Below are 24,761 nucleotides of genomic sequence, written 5' to 3' on the forward strand. Positions count from 1 at the left end.
TGGTTGCGTCATTACTGTTACCAACAGTGTCATTACTGTTACCAACAGCATCTTTACTGTTACTGGTGGCATCATTACTGTTACCAACAGTGTCATTACTGTTACTGGTGGTGGCATTACTGTTACCAACAGCGTTATTATTATTATGGTTGGTATCAATACTGTTATTGGTGGCGTAATTACTGTGACCGGTGGCGCAATTACTGTTACCAACAGCATCATTACTGTTACTGGTGACATTATTACTGTTACCAACAGTGTCATTATTGTTACTGGTGGCATCATTACTGTTACCAACAGTGTCATTACTGTTACCAACAGTGTCATTGTTACTGGTGGCATCATTACTGCTACCAACAGCATCGTCACTGTTACTGGTGGTGTCATTACTGTTACCAACAGCATCATTACTGTTACCAACAGCATCATTACTGTTATGGGTGGTATCAATACTGTTACTGGTGACCTCATTACTGTTACCAACAGCATAATTACTGTTACCGGTGGTGTCATTACTGTTAGCAACGGCACCATTACTGCTCGCAACAGTGTCATTATTGTTACTGGTGGCATCATTATTGTTACCAACAGCATCATTACTGTTACTGGTGGTGTCATTACTGTTACCAACAGCATCATCACTGTTACTGGTGGTGTCATTACTGTTACCAACAGCATCATTACTGTTACCAACAGCATCATCACTGTTACTCGTGGTATCATTACTGTTACCAACAGCATCATTACTGTTACTGGTGGTATCATTACTGTTACCAACAGCATCATTACTGTTACCAATAGCATCATTACTGTTACTGGTGGCATCATTACTGTTACCAACAGCATCATTACTGTTACTGGTGGCATAATTGCTGTTACCAACAGTGTCATTACTGTTACTTGTGGCATAATTGCTGTTACCAACAGCATCATTACTGTTACTGGTGGCATCATTACTGTTACCAACAGCATCATTTCTGTTACTGGTGGTATCATTACTGTTACCAACAGTGTCATTACTGTTATTAACAGTTCATTATTGTTACTGGTGGCGTCATTACTGTTACCAACAGCATCATTACTGTTACTGGTGGTGTCATTACTGTTACCAACAGTGTCATTACTGTTACTGGTGGCATAATTGCTGTTACCAACAGCATCATTACTGTTACTGGTGGCATCATTACTGTTACCAACAGCATAATTTCTGTTACTGGTGGTATCATTACTGTTACCAACAGTGTCATTACTGTTATTAACAGTTCATTATTGTTACTGGTGGCGTCATTACTGTTACCAACAGCATCATTACTGTTACTGGTGGTGTCATTACTGTTACCAACAGTGTCATTACTGTTACTGGTGGCATAATTGCTGTTACCAACAGCATCATTACTGTTACTGGTGGCATCATTACTGTTACCAACAGCATAATTTCTGTTACTGGTGGTATCATTACTGTTACCAACAGTGTCATTACTGTTATTAACAGTTCATTATTGTTACTGGTGGCGTCATTACTGTTACCAACAGCATCATTACTGTTACCAACAGCATCATTACTGTTATGGGTGGTATCAGTACTGTTACTGGTGACCTCATTACTGTTACCAACAGCATAATTACTGTTACTGGTGGTGTCATTACGGTTAGCAACGGCACCATTACTGCTCGCAACAGTGTTATTGTTACTGGTGGCATCATTATTGTTACCAACAGCATCATTACTGTTACTGGTGGTGTCATTACTGTTACCAACAGCATCATTACTGTTACCAACAGCATCATTACTGTTACTGGTGGTAGCATTACTGTTACCAACAGTGTCATTACTGTTACTGGTGGCATCATTACTGTTACCAACAGCATCATTACTGTTACCAACAGCATCATTACTGTTACTGGTGGTCTCATTACTGTTACCAACAGTGTCATTACTGTTACTGGTGGCATAATTACTGTTACCAACAGCATCATTACTGTTACTGGTGGTGTCATTACTGTTACTAACAGTATCATTATTGTTACTGGTGGCATCATTATTGTTACCAAAAGCATCATTACTGTTACAAACAGCATCATTACTGTTACCGGTGGTGTCATTACTGTTACCAACAGCATCATCACTGTTACTGGTGGTGTCATTACTGTTACCAACAGCATCATTACTGTTACCAACAGCATCATCACTGTTACTCGTGGTATCACTACTGCTACCAACAGCATCATTACTGTTACTGGTGGTATCATTACTGTTACCAACAGCGTCATTACTGTTACTGGTGGCGTCATTTCTTACCAACAGCATCATTACTGTTACAGTGTCATTACTGTTACCAACAGCGTCATTACTGTTACTGGTGGCGTCATTACTGTTACCAACAGCATCATTACTGTTACTAGTGGTGTCATGACTGTTACCAACAGCATCATTCCTGTTACTGGTGGTGTCATGACTGTTACCAACAGCGTAATTACTGTTAAGGGTGGTGTCATGACTGTTACCAACAGTGTCATTACTGTTCTTGGTGGCATCATTACTGTTACGGATGTCATCATTACTGTTACCAACAGCGTCATTACTGTTACGGGTGGTGTCTTGACTGTTACCAACAGTGTCATGAATGTTACTGGTGGTGTCATTACTTTTACCAACAGTGTCACTACCATTACTGGTGGGGTGACTGCTGTTATTGGTTATTGTTCCTGTTAACCATCAGTGTCAATATTCTTCCTAATGACTTTTATTGTTGCAAGCAGAGTTATTACTCTTACAGATAGTGTCATTACTCTCACCGAGTGTCGATACTCTTATTGTGACAGTGTCACCGATATCACTCTCAGTGACCATGTCATTCCGCTCACTGATAGTGTTACTACTGCTACTGATAGTGCTATTACTGCTACTGATAGTGTTACTACTGCTGCTGATAGTGATACTACTGCTGCTGATAGTGATACTACTGCTGCTGATAGTGATACTACTGCTGCTGATAGTGCTATTACTGCTGCTGATAGTGTTACTACTGCTGCTGATAGTGCTATTACTGCTACTGATAGTGTTACTACTGCTGCTGATAGTGCTATTACTGCTACTGATAGTGTTACTACTGCTGCTGATAGTGCTATTACTGCTACTGATAGTGCTATTACTGCTACAGATAGTGTTACTACTGCTGCTGATAGTGCTATTACTGCTACTGATAGTGCTATTACTGCTACTGATAGTGCTATTACTGCTACTGATAGTGTTACTACTGCTGCTGATAGTGCTACTACTGCTGCTGATAGTGCTATTACTGCTGCTGATAGTGCTACTACTGCTGCTGATAGTGCTATTACTGCTGCTGATAGTGTTACTACTGCTGCTGATAGTGCTATTACTGCTGCTGATAGTGTTACTACTGCTGCTGATAGTGCTATTACTGCTGCTGATAGTGTTACTACTGCTGCTGATAGTGCTATTACTGCTGCTGATAGTGCTACTACTGCTGCTGATAGTGTTACTACTGCTGCTGATAGTGATACTACTGCTGCTGATAGTGATACTACTGCTGCTGATAGTGTTACTACTGCTGCTGATAGTGTTACTACTGCTGCTGATAGTGTTACTACTGCTGCTGATAGTGTTACTACTGCTGCTGATAGTGTTACTACTGCTACTGATAGTGCTATTACTGCTGCTGATAGTGATACTACTGCTGCTGATAGTGCTATTACTGCTACTGATAGTGCTATTACTGCTACTGATAGTGCTATTACTGCTACTGATAGTGCTATTACTGCTACTGATAGTGCTATTACTGCTACTGATAGTGCTATTACTGCTACTGATAGTGATACTACTGCTGCTGATAGTGTTACTACTGCTGCTGATAGTGTTACTACTGCTGCTGATAGTGTTACTACTGCTGCTGATAGTGATACTACTGCTGCTGATAGTGCTATTACTGCTACTGATAGTGCTATTACTGCTACTGATAGTGATATTACTGCTACTGATAGTGATATTACTGCTACTGATAGTGATAGTACTGCTACTGATAGTGATACTACTGCTGCTGATAGTGTTACTACTGCTGCTGATAGTGTTACTACTGCTGCTGATAGTGTTACTACTGCTGCTGATAGTGTTACTACTGCTGCTGATAGTGTTACTACTGCTGCTGATAGTGCTATTACTGCTACTGATAGTGCTATTACTGCTACTGATAGTGCTATTACTGCTACTGATAGTGCTATTACTGCTGCTGATAGTGTTACTACTGCTGCTGATAGTGTTACTACTGCTGCTGATAGTGTTACTACTGCTGCTGATAGTGATACTACTGCTGCTGATAGTGATACTACTGCTGCTGATAGTGCTATTACTGCTACTGATAGTGATATTACTGCTACTGATATTACTGCTACTGATAGTGATACTACTGCTACTGATAGTGCTATTACAGCTGCTGATAGTGCTATTACTGCTACTGATAGTTCTATTACTGCTACTGATAGTGCTATTACTGCTACTGATAGTGTTACTACTGCTGCTGATAGTGTTACTACTGCTGCTGATAGTGCTATTACTGCTGCTGATAGTGATACTACTGCTGCTGATAGTGCTATTACTGCTGCTGATAGTGCTATTACTGCTGCTGATAGTGCTATTACTGCTACTGATAGTGCTATTACTGCTACTGATAGTGATACTACTGCTACTGATAGTGCTATTACTGCTGCTGATAGTGCTATTACTGCTGCTGATAGTGCTATTACTGCTACTGATAGTGCTATTACTGCTACTGATAGTGTTACTACTGCTGCTGATAGTGCTATTACTGCTGCTGATAGTGATACTACTGCTGCTGATAGTGCTATTACTGCTACTGATAGCGCTATTACTGCTACTGATAGTGCTATTACTGCTACTGATAGTGATATTACTGCTACTGATAGTGATATTACTGCTACTGATAGTGATACTACTGCTACTGATAGTGATACTACTGCTACTGATAGTGATACTACTGCTGCTGATAGTGTTACTACTGCTGCTGATAGTGTTACTACTGCTGCTGATAGTGTTACTACTGCTGCTGATAGTGCTATTACTGCTGCTGATAGTGATACTACTGCTGCTGATAGTGCTATTACTGCTACTGATAGCGCTATTACTGCTACTGATAGCGCTATTACTGCTACTGATAGTGCTATTACTGCTACTGATAGTGCTATTACTGCTACTGATAGTGTTACTACTGCTGCTGATAGTGTTACTACTGCTGCTGATAGTGCTATTACTGCTACTGATAGTGCTATTACTGCTACTGATAGTGCTATTACTGCTGCTGATAGTGTTACTACTGCTGCTGATAGTGCTATTACTGCTACTGATAGTGTTACTACTGCTGCTGATAGTGCTATTACTGCTACTGATAGTGCTATTACTGCTGCTGATAGTGATACTACTGCTGCTGATAGTGATACTACTGCTGCTGATAGTGCTATTACTGCTACTGATAGTGTTACTACTGCTGCTGATAGTGCTATTACTGCTGCTGATAGTGCTATTACTGCTACTGATAGTGTTACTACTGCTGCTGATAGTGCTATTACTGCTACTGATAGTGCTATTACTGCTGCTGATAGTGATACTACTGCTACTGATAGTGCTATTACTGCTACTGATAGTGTTACTACTGCTGCTGATAGTGTTACTACTGCTGCTGATAGTGCTATTACTGCTACTGATAGTGCTATTACTGCTGCTGATAGTGATACTACTGCTGCTGATAGTGCTATTACTGCTACTGATAGTGCTATTACTGCTGCTGATAGTGTTACTACTGCTGCTGATAGTGTTACTACTGCTGCTGATAGTGTTACTACTGCTGCTGATAGTGCTATTACTGCTACTGATAGTGCTATTACTGCTACTGATAGTGCTATTACTGCTACTGATAGTGCTATTACTGCTACTGATAGTGATATTACTGCTACTGATAGTGATATTACTGCTGCTGATAGTGTTACTACTGCTGCTGATAGTGATACTACTGCTACTGATAGTGCTATTACTGCTACTGATAGTGCTATTACTGCTACTGATAGTGCTATTACTGCTACTGATAGTGATATTACTGCTGCTGATAGTGTTACTACTGCTGCTGATAGTGATACTACTGCTACTGATAGTGCTATTACTGCTACTGATAGTGCTATTACTGCTACTGATAGTGCTATTACTGCTACTGATAGTGATATTACTGCTGCTGATAGTGTTACTACTGCTGCTGATAGTGATACTACTGCTACTGATAGTGCTATTACTGCTACTGATAGTGTTACTACTGCTGCTGATAGTGATACTACTGCTACTGATAGTGCTATTACTGCTACTGATAGTGCTATTACTGCTACTGATAGTGCTATTACTGCTACTGATAGTGCTATTACTGCTGCTGATAGTGTTACTACTGCTGCTGATAGTGTTACTACTGCTGCTGATAGTGTTACTACTGCTGCTGATAGTGTTACTACTGCTGCTGATAGTGTTACTACTGCTGCTGATAGTGTTACTACTGCTGCTGATAGTGCTATTACTGCTGCTGATAGTGTTACTACTGCTGCTGATAGTGCTATTACTGCTGCTGATAGTGATACTACTGCTGCTGATAGTGTTACTACTGCTACTGATAGTGCTATTACTGCTGCTGATAGTGCTATTACTGCTACTGATAGTGTTACTACTGATACTGATACTACTGATACTGATAGTGATACTACTGCTACTGATAGTGATACTACTGCTACTGATAGTGATACTACTGCTACTGATAGTGATACTACTGCTACTGATAGTGATACTACTGCTACTGATAGTGCTATTACTGCTGCTGATAGTGATACTACTGCTGCTGATAGTGCTATTACTGCTGCTGATAGTGCTATTACTGCTGCTGATAGTGCTATTACTGCTGCTGATAGTGTTACTACTGCTACTGATAGTGATACTACTGCTACTGATAGTGATATTACTGCTACTGATTGTCAATTTCTTGGTGAGAGAAATAGCACTATCTCCTGCATAACAGAGAACATTTATGAATAATCAATATTCAACAACTTCTGCACTTCAGTTACATGTATTATTTCTTGAGAGAGAGAGAGAGAGAGAGAGAGAGAGAGAGAGAGAAAGACACACACATGCAGGTGTGTGTGTGTGTGTGTGTGTGTGTGTGTGTGTGTGTGCGCGCGTTTTATATGCTCTGGTGCATTTGGTTCATGCTCTGTATTGTGTAGATGTACCGTGAGCGTCACTGAGCTCTGTGTGTGTGTGTGTGTGTGTGTGTGGGGGGGGGGGGGGGGGGGGGGGGGGGGGGGGGGGGGGGGCAGCATGCACTCAGTATCCTGTAATATCAGAACCAGGTGTGAAATATTGGAGGTGTGTGTGACAGAGCAGCTCAAGAGACTTGAGGTTAAACACAAAACACACTGTGATGATATACCGGTTAAATGGTACACTGAGACAAGTGTGCGCGTGTGCGTGTGTGTTATTCTGGTCTTTTTGGTGGAGCAGTTATTTACTATACTTGCAATAATTATCTCTGAAAAACAGACTGAAAGTGGACCATTATTGTGATTATTTTTGTCCCCTCGCCCCTTTACCCATAATGCACTGCACTGTGGGGGAGTTTACGATGTTGTCTGGTGGAAAAGTACTATGTTGGGCCGATGAGCTAATTCTGTCACACTCTTAACATTCTTAAACCTTCAGGGTTCAGCCTCGATCTATATTCACTACACGCCTGCGATGTCAGAAAGGAGAGGACAGTGTGTGTGTGTGTGTGTGTGTGTGTGTGTGTGTGTGTGTGTGTGTGTGTGTGCGCGCATGCGCGTGTGTGTTAGTTACCTGGTACAGGTATCGCTGGTTGAACAGGTGCATGGCCCCCTGTAGCTGACTACGCTGACTCTGCCACTGCTCAAAGTTCCTGACCGACTCAGCTGTGGGCCGCTGCCACGTCGTCGTGCGTGTGTTATGGTCCACATAATAAAACCTTCCACGCTGATCCACACGTTTCTCCCACCTACACACACACAAAACTACATTAACAAGTACTGTATTGTTATTATAGCCCCTCCCCCTGTGTACACACACATCCTGAATAAAGTTTATTATGAACTCTAATAATGCCTCATAAAACTCTAATAATGTTCTGTAATTATTTGACAGTGTATAATAACACACGTGCACAACCTTGATAATTCACAATCCCCTGTGAAAAATTATAAAGCAAATGTGACATAACAATTATAACTTTTAGAAGTTTATATTTATACCCACTAACAAACATTACAGATGCTTTAGATTTCCACCCAGTATAATATCAGTTCTACAGACACACCGCATTTCTTTTCTGAGAAACATGCCTTTACTATCAGCTGATATCTACAACCTCAAAGAAAATATATATTTTTCTTTAAAACCTTCCAAGTTTTAAAATTATAATTCACAGGAAAATATGACTTATGTTTAAAAAAATCCAGCTTTTTTGCTTCAATTAAAGCCTTTCAATTAAATGTACAAATATATTTAAAGTACAAATTTTTGGGAAAGGGGATTAATTAATCAATCAGTGAAACAACAAAACAGACAAGAGGAGCTCTGAAGGATCTGGTGAGCTCTGCAGCTCAGACAGGAGAACCTGTTCACAGTCTGGACGCGGCGTGGTGAGCTGTACGACATTCTCCTGTGGAGACTCGGTAAAAAATGTTTGGTTCTCTGGTTTGATGAGAGCAAAAGTGAAGTTTGTGGCTTTGGAACAAAGTGCTATGTTTCGTGGAAGCCCTGAGAATACTGTTAAACCGTAAAGCATGGTGATGGGAGCATCATGCTCCACTTTCCCTTGGGCTCCGGGTTGATTCTCTGTAACTAATCCCTTCTCTACATGCTAAGTTTCTGAGAACGCTTTAACATTTAATGAGATAAACGTTCAATAAAGTCCAATTCAGTTTGACAAAAAATACAAAATGCAGAAAAGGATTTTTTTTTTGGGGGGGGGGGGGGGAAATATACTTATGCAAAATATCGTATAGTGCATTGTACAGTAAACAGACGTAGTGAGCAGAGAACACATTCAGACATGGTGCGAGTTAGCTAACGAGGGCTGATGTCACATGACCACTTTTGCAATTGGCTCAAGCTAATCAAACTCCGCCTCTTAAAACAATCACTCCAAATGAGGAAATTGTTTTTGTGATAATATCATGAAACTGTGACAAGTTTAAATTCTCTCTCTCTCACACACACACACACACACACTTCTGCCATGTGTGGACGTCATATCTAAACATACGTAGTTTGGACACCAAGGTTATTCTCATACCACTGACCTCAGCACAGCAGAATTTGCAAGAGAAAACACACACACACACACACACTCTCCTCCCCCACCCCCAGAGCGGACTAACCCAGAACAGACGATGTGCGGCTGCTGTTAGCGTTAGAGCTCTACGCTAATTGAGCCTCAGAACGCTGTGCAGCTCTGAAAGGCCTTTTGTTCTCCATCTGCAGCGGAAAAACTGAAGCAGGCCTCACTGACCTTTCCTCAACACACACACACACACACACACACACACACACACACAGTGCTGATTGTAAAATGACTGCTGTCTCTGTGTAATCAGTGTAATGGAGACGTAAAGACGGGGTGGTGCTGTTTTTTGGGGGGTTAAGAATAATTTTTTGTTTTCTCCGAGTTCCACGCCTGTCAGATCAGATGAAGTTTCTCCAAGCACACAGGAGGCGCACTCTCTCTCTCTCTCTCTCTCTCTCTCTCTCTCTCTCTCTCACATATACACACACACACACACACACACACACATACACACGCAAAACACAAGAACAGTGTGTTCTGTAAGTTTTTGCCCCCTTTTCCACTGAAATAAACGACAGGCTGCTGAAAACAGAAAGCCGAGCGTTGTGCAGGTCACAGCGTGGGTCCCGAACACAGACCTTCTGCATGAAGAACAGTGTTGTGTTTCACACACTATTAAATCATTCTGCTGCACAAAGCGTACACTTGTATATATTTTAGCAAAGATACACGATTAACATGATTCCTGTTTACACATCAACCCTTTCAGGTAGAAATTACTTTAAAACCTTTGGATTTTAAATCGTCTCATTAAACACAAATGGCATGCAAATTAACATAAATATTCAAATTTGAAAAAAAAAAACCCTATTTACTTGTATATAATAAGTGAGGTTGTCAGCATAGTGTAAAGGAGATAAAAATAGAATATTTTTAAAATATTACTGAGTAGATTTATAGATATATTTGAACAAATACATTCTGGAAGTAATTATTCAGATTAACTGTGAAGTTATTAGCGCTGAAGAAAAAACAACAACAACAACAATAATAATAATAATGCTTGTTACGATGATGTTTTTGATGTATAGAACATCGCAGTGGTTGGAAGGTGATTAAGAGCTAAAACAGCACCAATCAAAAGTTTGTACCCCCCACTTGACTCATTCACAGGTGTTTCTGTATTGTGACGATTCTCTACACTGTAGAACAAAACTGAAGACATCAAACACTATGAAATAACATCTGGAACATATCTGGAATTATGTGGTGAACAAAAAAAAAAAAAAGTGTTACAAAAAAAAAGGTTGATATTTTAGATTCTTCAGCGTATCCAGTGTTTCCCTTGATGACACTTTACACACTACTGTCATTCTCTTAACCAGCTTCATGAGGGAGTCACCTGGAACGCTTTTCAATTAACAGCTGTGTCTCATCAAAAGGTAATTAGTGGACGAGTTTCATTCCTTCTTAATGAGTCTGAGATCAAATGGTAAATAATAAAAATACAAATAATAAAATAGCCCTATAACACAAGTGTAGTAATCCATATTATGTCAAGAACTGAACAACTAAAGAGAAAAGACATCCATCACTACTTTAAGACATGAAGTGACTTTTCATTCATAAAAATAAAGAAAAAACACTGAATTAGAAGGGGTTTACAAACTTTTGACTGGTACTGTATATTTGTAAAATTAAAGTGTGGGTGTTGCACATGAAAGGGTTAAAAACGCAGTGTACAGAAACGTCCAGCAGTCCAACATCGCTTTTTACACTTCTCACTTGTTTTATTTTCATTTTGTTTTTGACATAATCTTTCCCTTGTTTGGTCCCGCCCTCTCTTTGTTCTGAACCAATCATGATCTTTTCTGCTCTTATAAAACATTTTAACGCCCTAAAATTCCAGTGACGCTCTGAACATTAGCCCACGGAACATGAACCCACTGTTAAAAACAAGCTGGGCATTTCACAGGGAAACCCCCCCCCAAAAAAAAAAAAAAAATTTAGGAAAATGTCCTTGAGGGGTGAAACTAAAGTAAAATAGTTGTTTTTCTACTAACTTATACACACACATGGGCTGCATCCCAAACTGTACTAAATAATACGACAGTCGGGGTGGGGTGTAATTTGGGACGCTGCCCACATCTCTTTACAATTCATACGTCTTAGACCTGGAGACGCAGGAGATTTTTACTAAATCTTATTTAGTTTCATGCATAATTAATAATATAAAAAGTTATTATTATTATTACTATTGATTCTACAGATTATCACCATTAACCTTGGCTCTGAGAGTATTATAGGATGTTTATCAGCTAAAGGTGTAAAAATTATACAGTTGTTTGTACAACATCGTTTTGTGAAGGAGCTCCGCACTAACAAATTTTTTAAAAACCTCTGAGAATTAGCCAATCAGCATCAGGTATTTTTCTGTTGAATGAAATCTGTTCCAGGCTGAGCACAGAGATTGCATAAGAAGAGCAGGAGGAGGAGGAGGAGATGACGAAGACGATGACAAAGAAAAAGGAGAAGAGGAGCAGATTAGGTTTTATTAGATGTCATGTTCTCCTGCTACTAAGATGTTGCAGTGGAGCTGTCTAACTTTATTAAAGGGGGAAGATCAGCTGACAGTAGACTGTGGATGAAATGATTAAAATAGCAAATTCATGCCTTCGCCTCCACCTTTGTCACCACCACCAATACCTCCACCACCATCACCTCCATCACTACCTCCACCACCACCTTCCTCACCACCAATATCTCCACCACCACCTTCCTCACCACCAATATCTCCACCACCACCATCACGTCCACCTTCATCAGCACCATCACCTCCACTTTCATCACCAATACCTCCACCACCATCACTACCTCCACCTCCATCACTACCACCTTCATCAGCACCATCACCTCCCCACCTTCATCAACACCATCACCAATACCTCCACTACCATCACCACCTCCATCACTACCTTCTGGTGAAGTCAGCGGAGGTGGAGTGCAGAGGACCACTCACCAAATCAGGTATGCGACAGCCCCCCATCAGAGCATTTATGGATGATCTAACAGTGACTACAACATCAGTCCCGGGCTGTAGATGGATCCTCCAAGGCCTAGAGCGTCTCATTAGCTGGGCCCGGATGAGCTTCAAGCCAGCCAAGTCCAGGTCCCTGGTGGTGAAGAAGGGGAAGGTGTCAGACAGGTTTCGCTTCTCAATAGGAGACACCCAGATTCCATCTGTGGGAGAGAAGCCAGCCAAGAGCCTGGGCAAGATCTATGACTGCACCTTGAAGGACACCGCAGCACTCCGAGCAACATCAGAGGAGCTGGGAACCTGGCTGACAGCGTTGGATAAGACAGGACTACCAGGCAAGTTTAAGGCCTGGATTTACCAACATGGCATCTTGCCGCAACTCCTCTGGCCACTGCTGGTCTATGATGTGCCAATAACCACCGTCGAGTGCTTCGAGAGGAAGGTCAGCTCCTTCCTGCGGAAGTGGTTGGGCCTGCCGCGAAGTCTTAGCAGCATCGCCTTGTACGGGAGGAACAACAAACTGAAATTACCCTTCAGTAGTCTGACGGAGGAGTTTAGGGTTACCCGAGCAAGAGAGGTGCTGCTGTATAGGGACTCTAATGACATCAAAGTCTCCTCGGCTGGCATAGAAGTGAGGACCGGAAGGAAGTGGTGTGCTCAAGAGGCAGTCGACCAGGCGGAGTCCCGTTTCCAGCACAGTGAATCGGTAGGAACAGTGGCATCCGGACGGGCAGGACTCGGGAGCAACCCAAGATCTTCCTATAATAAGGCGCAGGGGAAGGAAAGGCGTCAGCTGATCCAGGAGGAGGTCCGGGCAGGGGTGGAGGAAGCCCACTGCAGTAGGACAGTAAGGGATGCGGCAGCAGGGGGCGTGGACTCGATGGGAGGAGGCAGCTGACCGGAAGGTATCGTGGACAGAACTATGGCGATCTGAGCCACACCGGATCAAGTTCCTCATCCAGTCGGTCTACGATGTCCTCCCAAGCCCGTCCAACCTCCATCGTCGGGGCTTGGCTGAGAACCCACTGTGCCCCCTCTGCCAAGGAACTGGATCACTGGAGCACATCCTGAGCTGCTGCCCAAGGGCACTGGCAGATGGGCGTTACCGCTGGCGCCATGATCAGGTGCTGCGGGTCATTGCGGAGGCCATCAGTACAGGGATTTCCACCAGCAAACACCAACAACCATCAAGGCAGTCCATCGCATTTGTTAGGGCTGGGGAGAAACCGCAGCAGCTCCGGAGTCAAGAAGGGGGGCTGCTGGCAACAGCCCGGGACTGGCAGCTGAAAGTCGACCTAGGGAGACAGCTCAAGTTCCCGGAGAGCATCGCAGTGACCACACTCAGGCCAGACATGGTCCTGGTGTCGGAAACAACAAGGCAAGTGGTCCTGCTGGAGTTGACTGTTCCCTGGGAAGACCAGATAGAGGAGGCCTTTGAGAGGAAGAGGGCCAAGTACGAGGAGCTGGCAGGTGAATGCCGAAGTAGGGGATGGAGGACCCGATGCAACCTCATCGAGGTCGGGTGCAGAGGATTCGCCGGCCAGTCTCTCATCAGGGCGCTCAAGATACTGGGGGTGAAGGGACTGCACAGCAGGAGAGCCATCAAAAATATCAGTGATGCTGCAGAAAAGGCGTCCAGATGGCTATGGATCAAGCGGGGCGATCCGTGGACACATGCTCTTAAGACACAAGCCGGGACTTGATCACCCCGGCTGGGTCCCCTGGGCGAGGGTGTCTGTTGTGAGACCCGAAACACCAGATGAACCCAGGTTACAACACTGATGATGTGTCTTAAGTTGCACCAAAAGTGTATTTTAGAATCACCTCCACCACCACCACCTTCATCAGCACCATCACCTCCCCACCTTCATCAATACCATCACCAATACCTCCACCACCATCACCTCCATCTCAATCACTACCTTCACCACCACCATCTTCATCAGCACCATCACCTCCCCACCTTCATCACCACTATCACCAATACCTCCACCACCATCACTACCTTCACATCACCATCACCTCCTCCATCATCACCATCTCCACCACTTTCACCTTCACCATCACAGCTCAAAGCACATTTGCTACAGTTGTACAGACAACACAATGATGTTATTGAGAATATTTTGACTTGAAAGTCAACACCAGCGCCAGACACGTTTCTGTGTGGTTTTAGTCGTGATAATTCAGTCTGTAGCTCCACTGCAGCAGTGTCACTCTACACTTGGTGAAAGTTCTGACTGCATCAGTGATGAAGTGAAAATCTCATGAGGATCAGAGGCAGCACTAATTCAGGCTTATACTATTTACAGATATTGACATGCTATATTTACTAAACCAGTGGACAGAAGTGAACACTCCGGCCGTGATGACACACGTGATGTGGGGTTGGGTGTGGTCACTGGATGGAAGTTGGACATAATAGTGGTGATGGGATCCATGATTTGGACTATAGTGCCTGATTTCAATATGCTGCAGTGCACCGTACACGCCCAGTCCACACACTAGAGTGTAGAGCATCTTCAGACACACACACACACTCACCCCTGAGGGAGGGGCCTCTCCCACGTGGTGGTCTTGGTGTTGTGGTCCACATAGTACACTCGGCCATGAGGCAACACCCGCTGCTCCCAGCTGTGGATACAACATCAAATCATTACACAACCTACACACAAACACACACACACACACACACACACACTCACACACTCACCCTGCAGGTAAATCCTCCACAGACGGCTGTGTGTTTTGATCCTGTATGGGCGGAGCTGAATCTGCTGATGGAGGCGGGGCAGAGGTGTCAATGGGAGGAGCATCTTGTATGAGTGTTTGTGATGGTGATGGTGGGGTGTTCTGGCCACGCCCATTTTCTTCTGCTGGAGTATTACCTTTATCTTCACACACACACAAAATGACATCCAACATGAGTGTGCATACCTGTAGTGTGTGTGTTTGTGTGTGTGTGTGTGTATACCTGTGTTATGGTGTGTTGAGTCTGTGTTTGTGTCTCCATTAGTGAGCGCTGTTCCTCTTGAAGCTCCCAGAGAATCTACACCTGCTGCTCTTGAATTTCTACACACACACACACACACACACACACACACACACACACTCTCTCAGCACATCTGAATCACTTATCAACTTTGTAGTTTACACCAAGTACATAAATGCATAAGTACATGTAAGCCAATCACAGCATAGCAGGGCGGGGGTTAATTCAATTTTCCACCATCATTTAGGAAAGGTATAACGACATCTCGTACAATTCGACCGCTGGTGTTCACAGTTCGAGTATGTTTATGGCACCCGAAATCAGCGTCGCTGCCTGGGCTGTCCATTGTATTGTACTGCTGCAATTCAATAAAAGAACGACAGTTCAAGTCCTGCAGTGTTTGGACCAGAGCAAAATTCTCAGCAAATAGTTATGAGCTCATTTGCATATCCCACCCTCAAAGATGTATTTACAGAAGTATCGTAAAGACTGATATTTCAATGAATCGCAAATGATGTATTATCCAGTCCAGACATTTCACACTGACATGGAGGACTGAAACACACACACACACACACACACTTTGTGATGTCATGGGAGACTGGAGACATGATGTAATGTGAAAACACTGAACACACACACGCGCGCGCACTCTCTTCATGTCTGTGCTGATCTGGATGGATGAAAGTCAAAGTTCTGAGGCAATTTTCACACCATCGCTGTGTTCCAATCCCACTACCCCCACTCACATCCCCACAGTGTGTACTGTAGCACAACATGTAGGACTGTTGAAAACACACACACACACACACACACACACCTTATCATATACAGACAGCGACTTCTCGGGATCCATATTTATTTTTTTTCCAAATCTGGGAATACATTGCAAGATTCCATCATCCTGTTCAACATGCATTAGAGAGCAGCATTGCATTCTGGGTAAACTGTGCTCCTGATGTCTACAGTGGCACCCAATAGGATTTAATCATGGAGGGGTGGATAAAGGAAAGTGATCTGGGACACAAGACAGGTGTAATCAAGCCATGTGCTTAAAACCTCACACACGGCATGAAAGCCTCATCACATCACTGAGAGAGAGAGTGCGAGAGAGAGAGAGAGAGAGAGAGAGAGAGAGAGAGAGAGAGAGAGAGACAGACGTGGGGGAGGCAGAGAGCGACAGAGAGAGTAAATATACTTGAGTCATAGTGACACACACCCCACACTCTGATTATTTTTGTTCGTCTGTGTGTGAAAGTTTGTGTGTGAGTGTGTTTTCTCACCTGTGGGGGCTGCTGGTCGAGTCGGCCATCTCTGAGCCCTGAGTTCTGAGGTTGGTACACTCCGTCTGCTGCATCTCTACACACACACACACACACACACACAAGGCAAAACAATGAGCATGATCAAGTTGAGTGATTCAAAGAAATTAAACACACACACACCCCTATCTAACAAGCAACATAATTGTCTGCTAAAGGTCCCTCAGCCAGCAGGGGGTGCTGTGTAATAAAGCCTGTCCTGCGTCTATGCTACTAAGTCTGAAAGAGTTCTTGAGAGGAAAAAAAGTGTTATAAGTTGCATTTCACCAGGGCTCTGTTCCAAATCCATACTATATACACTACTACATATCTAACTAGCATGGAGCAAAATGTGTTCTGATCTGATGAGACCAAAGTAGAATTTGTTCGGCATAATTATAAAAGATATGTTTGGTACAAAAACAGGACCTAAAGAACAACATAGCCATGGTGAAGCACAATAGTGGGAGCATCACGATATGGTTCTGCTTTTCTTTAGCTAGGACTGGGGCTCGAGTCAGGATAGAGGGAATCACAGATATCTCCAAATACAGCTTCTTTCACTCATGCCTGTGTGTGTGTGTGTGTGTGTGTGTGTGTGTGTGTGTGTGTGTGTGTGTGTGTGTGCGTTAAACAGCTGAAGATGAAGAAACATTTCACCTTCCAGCACGATAACGACCCAACGATATTAAATAAACTCTGAAACCGTTCTAGTGAGGAAAAAGTGTTTCAGAAGTTGCATTTCTTCAGGGCTCTGTTCCAAATCCATACTATACACTACAAAATGTTGAACTAGTACACCACACCACTGACATTGTACCATTACCAGTACTCCTAGTGGGGACGTTTAGTTTGGAGCATAGTTTGGGTCTTGGGGGGGGAAAGGGAAAAAAAAAAATGTGGAGGGGAAACAGGAAGAGACGAAATTAAAAAAAAATAAAAATCACTCAAAGTTTTGAATTTGGGGTCATCAGTAGGGCTGGGAACTGAAATTCAGTTCCAAATGAGAACCAAATCCAAAACACAGGGTACCAGGTATTATTGCAAACAAAGGGTAAGTATCTGCAAGGATGTACAAAGCTACATAGTCAGGAGCCGTCTACGTGACTACGTCATGCATCAACACAACAGAGCATCCATTTGTTTAGATATGAGCTAGCATGCATGGCTAACGGCACAACAGTGCAAAAGACGGACCGCGTTAAATACTCCAAATTTGCTTTGTTGTTCTCATTTGTAACATTTGACCTCTTTTTTTTTTTTAAACCAATTTGGAATTAAAGCAATAAAAACCATGGGGGAAAGATGAAAACGATGGGGGAAGCCATGGCCTAATGGTTAGAGAAGCAACTTTGGGACCAAAAGGTTGCCAGTTCGATTCCCTGGACTAGCAGGAATGGCTGAAGTGCCCGTAAGCAAGGCACCGAACCCCCAGCTGCTCCCCAGGGTATGTTGTGCGTCGCTCTGGATAAGAGCATCTGCTAAATGCCTGTAATGTAAAGAACCGGGAATGATAAAATTCAAACGAGATCCGACCCCTGTTCAACAGTGACAAAACAAAACAAAAGGCTGCTTCCTTGTTGCCTCACTGCTGTAACAGACAGGTGGTAGGACATCAGACTGAAGGCATCTTCTGAGGACGGTGATTTTGAAAGACCTTTTAGGAACGCATTTACAGTAACGCACGACATCAGGACACCGTCTAACTAAACCAAAGAGTAGCTAGTTGGCTAAGATAAGAGCTGCCTCACAAATCATATCAAACACATTTATACAGTTACAGTCACAGGGTTAAAAAAGACTACAATATTTATTTCTCAGTAACTTTTCAACCAGAGCGTCAGCGACGCAGTAGCTCACACGGCCGTACCATAAGAAACCAGACTCATTTATTTATAAGGAGCTAAGGTTCCTCTTCATGAGAACAATTTGATCTTCAAAACAAAACAATTAGAATTGAAATTCATTGGAAACTCAGGGAAGAGTTGCGATTTTCCTGAAAGTTCATTAATCAACCTAATTAGCAACTTGTTAATGAGAAATCACAAATCTAGGGAGTGACTTTTGTGCAGACTGATTAGATCTTCCGAACAAAACAATCAGAATCAAAATCCACTGAAAACTCAGGGAGGAGTAGGGGTTTTTGTGAATTGTGGATGGACGGACGCCGCGTGATGGCAACTGCTCATAGCCCTACGGCCGGTGACTTAATCATCTAAGTGACAAAAAGCCCCAAAACTTACATTTGTATCCAAAATCATGTTTCTATGAAGTTCCGTCCACCATCTTCTTTCATTTTATACTGTTGCGTAACGGAGCAGCCGCACAAATTTATGGGTAACAGTCAGCATCGAGGATACGACGATGTCGCCCTCGACTGGGGGCAGTCTGAAGGCATCTTAGACAGGAAATGAGAATTTGGTCCATTTCAAACGGTCCTTGATGCCTCACTGTCTTGTTAGACCTCATCCTGAGGCAGCATTTTCCTCATTTCGAACAAACCCATTGCGTTTGTTGGTGTGATGAACTCGTCAGCACGTCGCTCGGGGAGTTTGATTATTTATCACACTTTGGAGAAACAGTTTAAAATAAAACACAAAACACCTCTGTGGATCTGTGATCTCAACCCCATCTGATGAGCTGCTGAAGTAAAATTAGTCTTTATGGTGGAGAGAGAACCCAATTCAAATTGTGGGTAGGACACACACACACACACACACACACACACACTCGCACACACTCCTCTGTGTGTTAAATGAAAGAGGCTCTTATGCAGTGAGAGTCGAGATCAGATGCCACACACTCACTCATGCATCACGCCGTATCACACTCACGAGTCTGATTTAACAGACAGCTCATTAGCACAACTACTACGGACAAAAAGTGTAATCAAGATGGATAAAAAGTTTACACACCCCTTGTTAAAATGAATCATGTGACTGTGCTCAGAAAGAACCAAATCACATGCAAACTCATGCTCAAAACTAATCATCATTGACCCGTCACCACTGAAGTGATCCTGATTAACCTCAAACACAGACCACTTCTAAGATCTCTGTAAGATTTTCTTCACACTTCTGGTTTCATCTCACTGCTGAAGCTGAAGATCTTACAAAGCATGTACGGGACCTCATTGTGGAAACGTATCAATCAGGAAAGGAGTTCAGAAGAATTTCCAAAACATTAGCTGCACCATGTAACACCGTGAAGTCCATCAGCAGCAACAAGTGGAGAAACTGGAGCGTCACAGTGACATCACCAAGAACAGGATCAGGACGTCCCTCAAGAACTGATTAAAAGACATGAAAAGTTATCAAGGAGGCTGCTGAAGGACCTACAGCAACATTAAAGGAGCTGCAGGAACATGTGGCGAGGACTGATCACTGCCTGCATGTGAAAACAATCTCTCATGTTTTTCACATATCTGGGGTAAGGAGGCCAGACTGAAGCACTTCCTGAAGAAAAAAAAAAAAAAAATCCAAGCTCACCAAAATCACCTCAAACCATCTCGCAAAATGTGTTCTGATCAGATGAGACCAAAGTAGAACTTACTGGGCAGAGTTATAAAAGATGTCACAAAAACAGGACAGCTCATCAGCCAAAGAAGACCACAGCCACAGTGAAGCATGGTGGTGGGAGCATCACGCTATGGTTCTGCTTCTCTTCAGCTAGGACTGGGGAATCGCAGATATCTCCAAATACAGCTTCTTTCACTGGTGTGTGTTAAACAGATGGAGATGAAGAAACATTTCCGAGTCAACGAAGAAACACCTTCAGAAGAAGACCAGTGTTTCTGAACGGTCCAGTCAGAGCTTAGCTCTAAACCCTGTTATAAACCTGAGGAATGAGGTGCAGAGGGCTGTGTACAGGAGATCCGCTCGATACATCCGAAGCATTTTTGGAAGGAAGAGAGAAATAAATAAATAAAACTAAATGAAGATATGATAAGTTATTAGACTCTTAAATAAACAAAAATACTGAGGAATAAATTACAGGCTAAAGGACCTTTAACAAAGGATTAGTTAAGGGGTGCACATATTTATGCAACCAGGTCATTGTAAGGTTTTTTTTTCCTTGTTTTTCCCTAAAAAGTTTCCTTTTGTTTTGCACTTTAATGTTGTTGGCTGCTGTTTCACATTAATGGTGGAAAAATATCTGATATTTTATTCATCTTACTTTCAGTTTTTTACATCATAAGAAATGGCAATATTAACAGGGTGCGTAAACTTTTATACCCACTGCCTGTCTGCTGAATGAGTGTTTGTGAGCAGCACAGAGTATGTTCATTTTGCTGTTTTCACCGGGCTGCTGTACAAAGTTCTGTTTATATGTATGTGTGTGTGTCTGTCTGTGTGTGTGTATATATGTCAGAAAGACCGCCAGGGGAAATGAAGGAAAAAAACTAAACCAACAAGAGCAGCCTTCAGACAGAACACAGAGGCCCTTAACACACCTCGACCTGCACACTCAACACACTCGGGCCTTTATATACACTCTCTCTCACACACACACACACACACACACACACACACACACCATTTCCCCTAAAACCCCAGGAGAGTGGTCATGCTCAAAACCTTTATTCAGTCCTAGTGCGTGCACATACACACGCACGTGCATGCACACACACACACACACACACAGGAGCCAATTGTTTTGCCAAGCTACATGTAACACCACTCAATTACACAATTATGCCAGATCAACTACACAGTTTAAATGTGTGTCAGAAACCAGCAGTGTGTGTGTGTGTGTGTGTGTGTGTGTGTGTGTGTGTGATGAGCAAATCAATACAATCATGAGCAGAGCTATTCATCACTCTCTCTCTCTCTCTCTCTCTCTCTCACACACACAGCTCATTCACAAAAGTGGTATAAGAGTGTTGAGTGAATGAACAGCAGCTTTACACTGAGTGTACTGAATGTGAAGCTCATTGTACACGCGCGCACGCACACACACACACACACCACTCTGCACTGCTTCTTTTCCCTTTGTTCATCTCACATGTAATTTGTCTTAAAGTTCAGTGCCACTGCTTTACTTAATTAATTCAACAAAACAAAAAATAGTGAATTAAAAGCGTGATAAAACTCACCACACGTGCGCGCACACACACACACTATGATTTCTAATGACCTCACAATTTTCTCATGGCTTCATTAAGTTGCTCAGGAGGAACTGTCTGAACTCACAATAAATAAATAAATAAATAAATAAATAGGATCAGGTTATATTCTCTGTGCTGCTGAATAATGAGTGTAGAAGATCTTTTATTGAATTAAACCAGTGATTAATGTGATGGTTATCACGAGGACGATTCATGCTGTGATGTATTGAAGAAACACGAGACTCCGATTAGATTTATTTCCAACACTCACCATCTTCTCATTCAGAGATCATCATTAGATATGACATACATTTGTGTTATTTTATTTGTATTATTTTTCCCCAATAGTGTACAAATTCAGCAGTAAAAATAATCGTCTCGTGTGTCTCTCGGGATTTTGTAGAGGAGTAAATGCTTCTGAACAAGTTTTAGATTTGAGACGCAGCTCCTGACAACAATCATGAGGATTCTGGAAAGTTTTAAAGACACACGCAGCTCGTCCGTGTGTTTAATGTCGTTTACATTCACTCAGATATTCAGAGGGATGTCGCGCCTCCGACAGCCATCTCACGGACGTCGCTTTTAATTCCTCAGATGTGTGTAAACTACGCAGGCGAGTGTGTGAACAATGCCGCTCGTGTTCCTGCTGCTTCTGTCATGTGTCAAGGATAAACGAGATCCCTGTGTGTGGCGTTGGGCCGTATCACACCACCTCAGCGTGGATGAGTTCTCTATTAAACACACCCCATGGTGTTTTGTTCCTGATGCATCACTGGTCATTTACGTTACACACACGTATGTTACTGAAGTAATAAAATGCTTAATATGTTACAAAACGGCAAATTTATGAATCTGGAGTTTTAAAAAATAAATATACAGTGGTCAGGGTTTGGGCTCGTAAAAAAGTCGTAATGTCCATTTGGGCATGTTTGTCCAAAAAGTTTGGGAACCCCTGGTCCAAGAACTCTTTCAGCGTGTGTGTGTGTGTGTGTGTGTGTGTGTGTGTGTGTGTGTGTGTGAGTGAGAGAGAGAGAGAGAGACTCACTGTCGGTTTCTGCACCATGATTGGGCAGTGATCCCAGATCAACAACCAAGCCATCCAAACAGACGTTCAGCTCTCCACCCGACACAACCGAGCCTTTATTCTCCATCTGTAACTCCAGACTGAGCTCCAGATTCTCCACTGGGGGGGTAGAGGGAGTGTGTACAGTGTTACTGTAGTGCCCTCTGTTGTCCTGTCATGTGTGTGTGTATTATTTTAAATATTTATACTAATATTGTGGCAAGCTATGCACAGTTGTAAAATTTCATTAAATTATACACTAAAACTAATAAATTCAACACAACTCCAAATCAGAGACAATTGGGCCGGTGTGGAAACTGTAAATAAAAAAATAAATCAGTGATGTGTAAATGTACTTTGACTTGTATTTCGTTGCAGACAGAATGAACCCGAGATATTTCATGGTTTGCTGGTCAACTTCATTTCATTTGTTAATATCCATCCATTCCTGCGTTTCAGTCCTGCAACACTTTCCAAAAAAAGCTGGGACGATGGAAATTTAGGGCGAGTAATGAGGTACAACAATTAAATAATGACGTGATGTGAAACAGGTGACTGTAATCATGATTTGGGACAAAACCAGTCTCCAGGAAAGGCCGAGTGTTTGAGGAGTAAAGACGGGCCGAGGATCTCCAGTTTATCAACAAATGGGTGAGAAAATTATTGAAACGTTTAAAAGCAATGTTCCTCAAAGAAAGATCGGAAGGGATTTGGATATTTCTCCCTCTACAGTGCAGAATATCGGTGTGTAAAGGGCTCAAGCCTAATCTGAACCCCCGTGATCTCCGATCCCTCAGAAGGCATCAAGAACCGTCATTCATCTACAGCTGATAGAACCACATGGGCTCGGGATTACTCTGGAAAACCTTTATCAAGCTATAATACGGAGTTACAGCCACAAACACCAGTTAAAACTTTACTGTGTAAAAAGGAAGCGTTATGTTAACTGTGTCCAGAAGCGCCGTCGACTTCTCTGGGCTCGGAGGCGTCTGGGATGGACCATCAAACAGTGGGAACGGGTACTGTGCTCAGACAAATCAGTATTCAGGTCTTTTTTGGAAGAAATGGACGCCGTGCGCTCTGAAGAGGAAAAGGACCATCCAGACTGTTAGCAGGAACGAGTCCAAAAGCCAGGGTGTGTCATGGTATGGCGTTGGGTCAGTGCCCTTGGCGAAGGTACCTTACACTTCTGTGATGGAGCATTAATGCAGAAAAGTCCACTGAGATTTTGGAGCAACATCTGCTGCCTTCAAGACGACGTCTTTTCCAGGGAGATTTCAACAAGACGATGCAAAACCACATTCTGCTCACATTACAAAGGCGTGGCTGTGGAAGAAGAGGGTGTGTCCCCTCTGTCCCCAATAGAGAATGTGTGGAGAATTTAGAAATGAAAAATATGACAGTGACGACCCCGAACTGTTCCACGCCTTCAGACCTGTTTACAGGAAGAACGGGACGAAAATAACACCTGAACCACTTCATCACTTGGAGTCTTCAGTCCATAAACAGCTTTTAAGTGCTGGGAGAAGGAACGGGAACATTATACACATTATAAAGTGGGGAATGATTTACTGTCACAACTTTACGGAAATGTGTTGCAAGAATCAAAATAAAAGTGCTTATTTTGAAAAAACAATAAAATTAATGAGTAAAACATCAAATAATGCGCTGTTGTGTTGTTCTGAGTGAAATACAGGTCACAGATTATTTATAAAGCACTGTTTTCAGTTTTAATTTAAACACACACACACACACACACACACACACACACACACCGTTCCGACTGTCACTGATTTGGGGTTGTACAATTAAATATTAAATAGTGAATAAAAAAAGAAACAAAAGAGAAATATTTTAAAATAAAATGGATTAGCTGTAAATGTGTGTGTTAGTTAC

The 24,761-nt window shown here is 42.6% G+C and overlaps 1 protein-coding gene across 4 annotated transcripts in view; it reads right to left on the reverse strand.

The window, feature by feature from the left end:
* The window catches only part of wwp2 (WW domain containing E3 ubiquitin protein ligase 2), a 54,140-nt gene that overhangs the window by 19,547 nt on the left and 9,832 nt on the right, over positions 1 to 24,761 (reverse strand). For 3 of the 4 annotated variants that reach the window (XM_060928520.1, XM_060928518.1, XM_060928522.1), the window contains 6 exons: positions 22,848 to 22,985; positions 16,678 to 16,753; positions 15,377 to 15,474; positions 15,116 to 15,296; positions 14,947 to 15,036; positions 7,901 to 8,075 (listed from right to left, as the gene is read on the reverse strand). In XM_060928520.1, coding sequence (XP_060784503.1) covers positions 7,901 to 8,075; positions 14,947 to 15,036; positions 15,116 to 15,296; positions 15,377 to 15,474; positions 16,678 to 16,753; positions 22,848 to 22,985 — 758 coding nt within the window. The remainder of the gene's footprint in view (positions 1 to 7,900; positions 8,076 to 14,946; positions 15,037 to 15,115; positions 15,297 to 15,376; positions 15,475 to 16,677; positions 16,754 to 22,847; positions 22,986 to 24,761) is intronic. The other variant, XM_060928521.1, reaches the window with a different exon arrangement.

The sequence above is a fragment of the Neoarius graeffei genome, chromosome 8 (assembly GCF_027579695.1).
Source record: "Neoarius graeffei isolate fNeoGra1 chromosome 8, fNeoGra1.pri, whole genome shotgun sequence".
Lineage (NCBI taxonomy): Eukaryota > Metazoa > Chordata > Actinopteri > Siluriformes > Ariidae > Neoarius > Neoarius graeffei.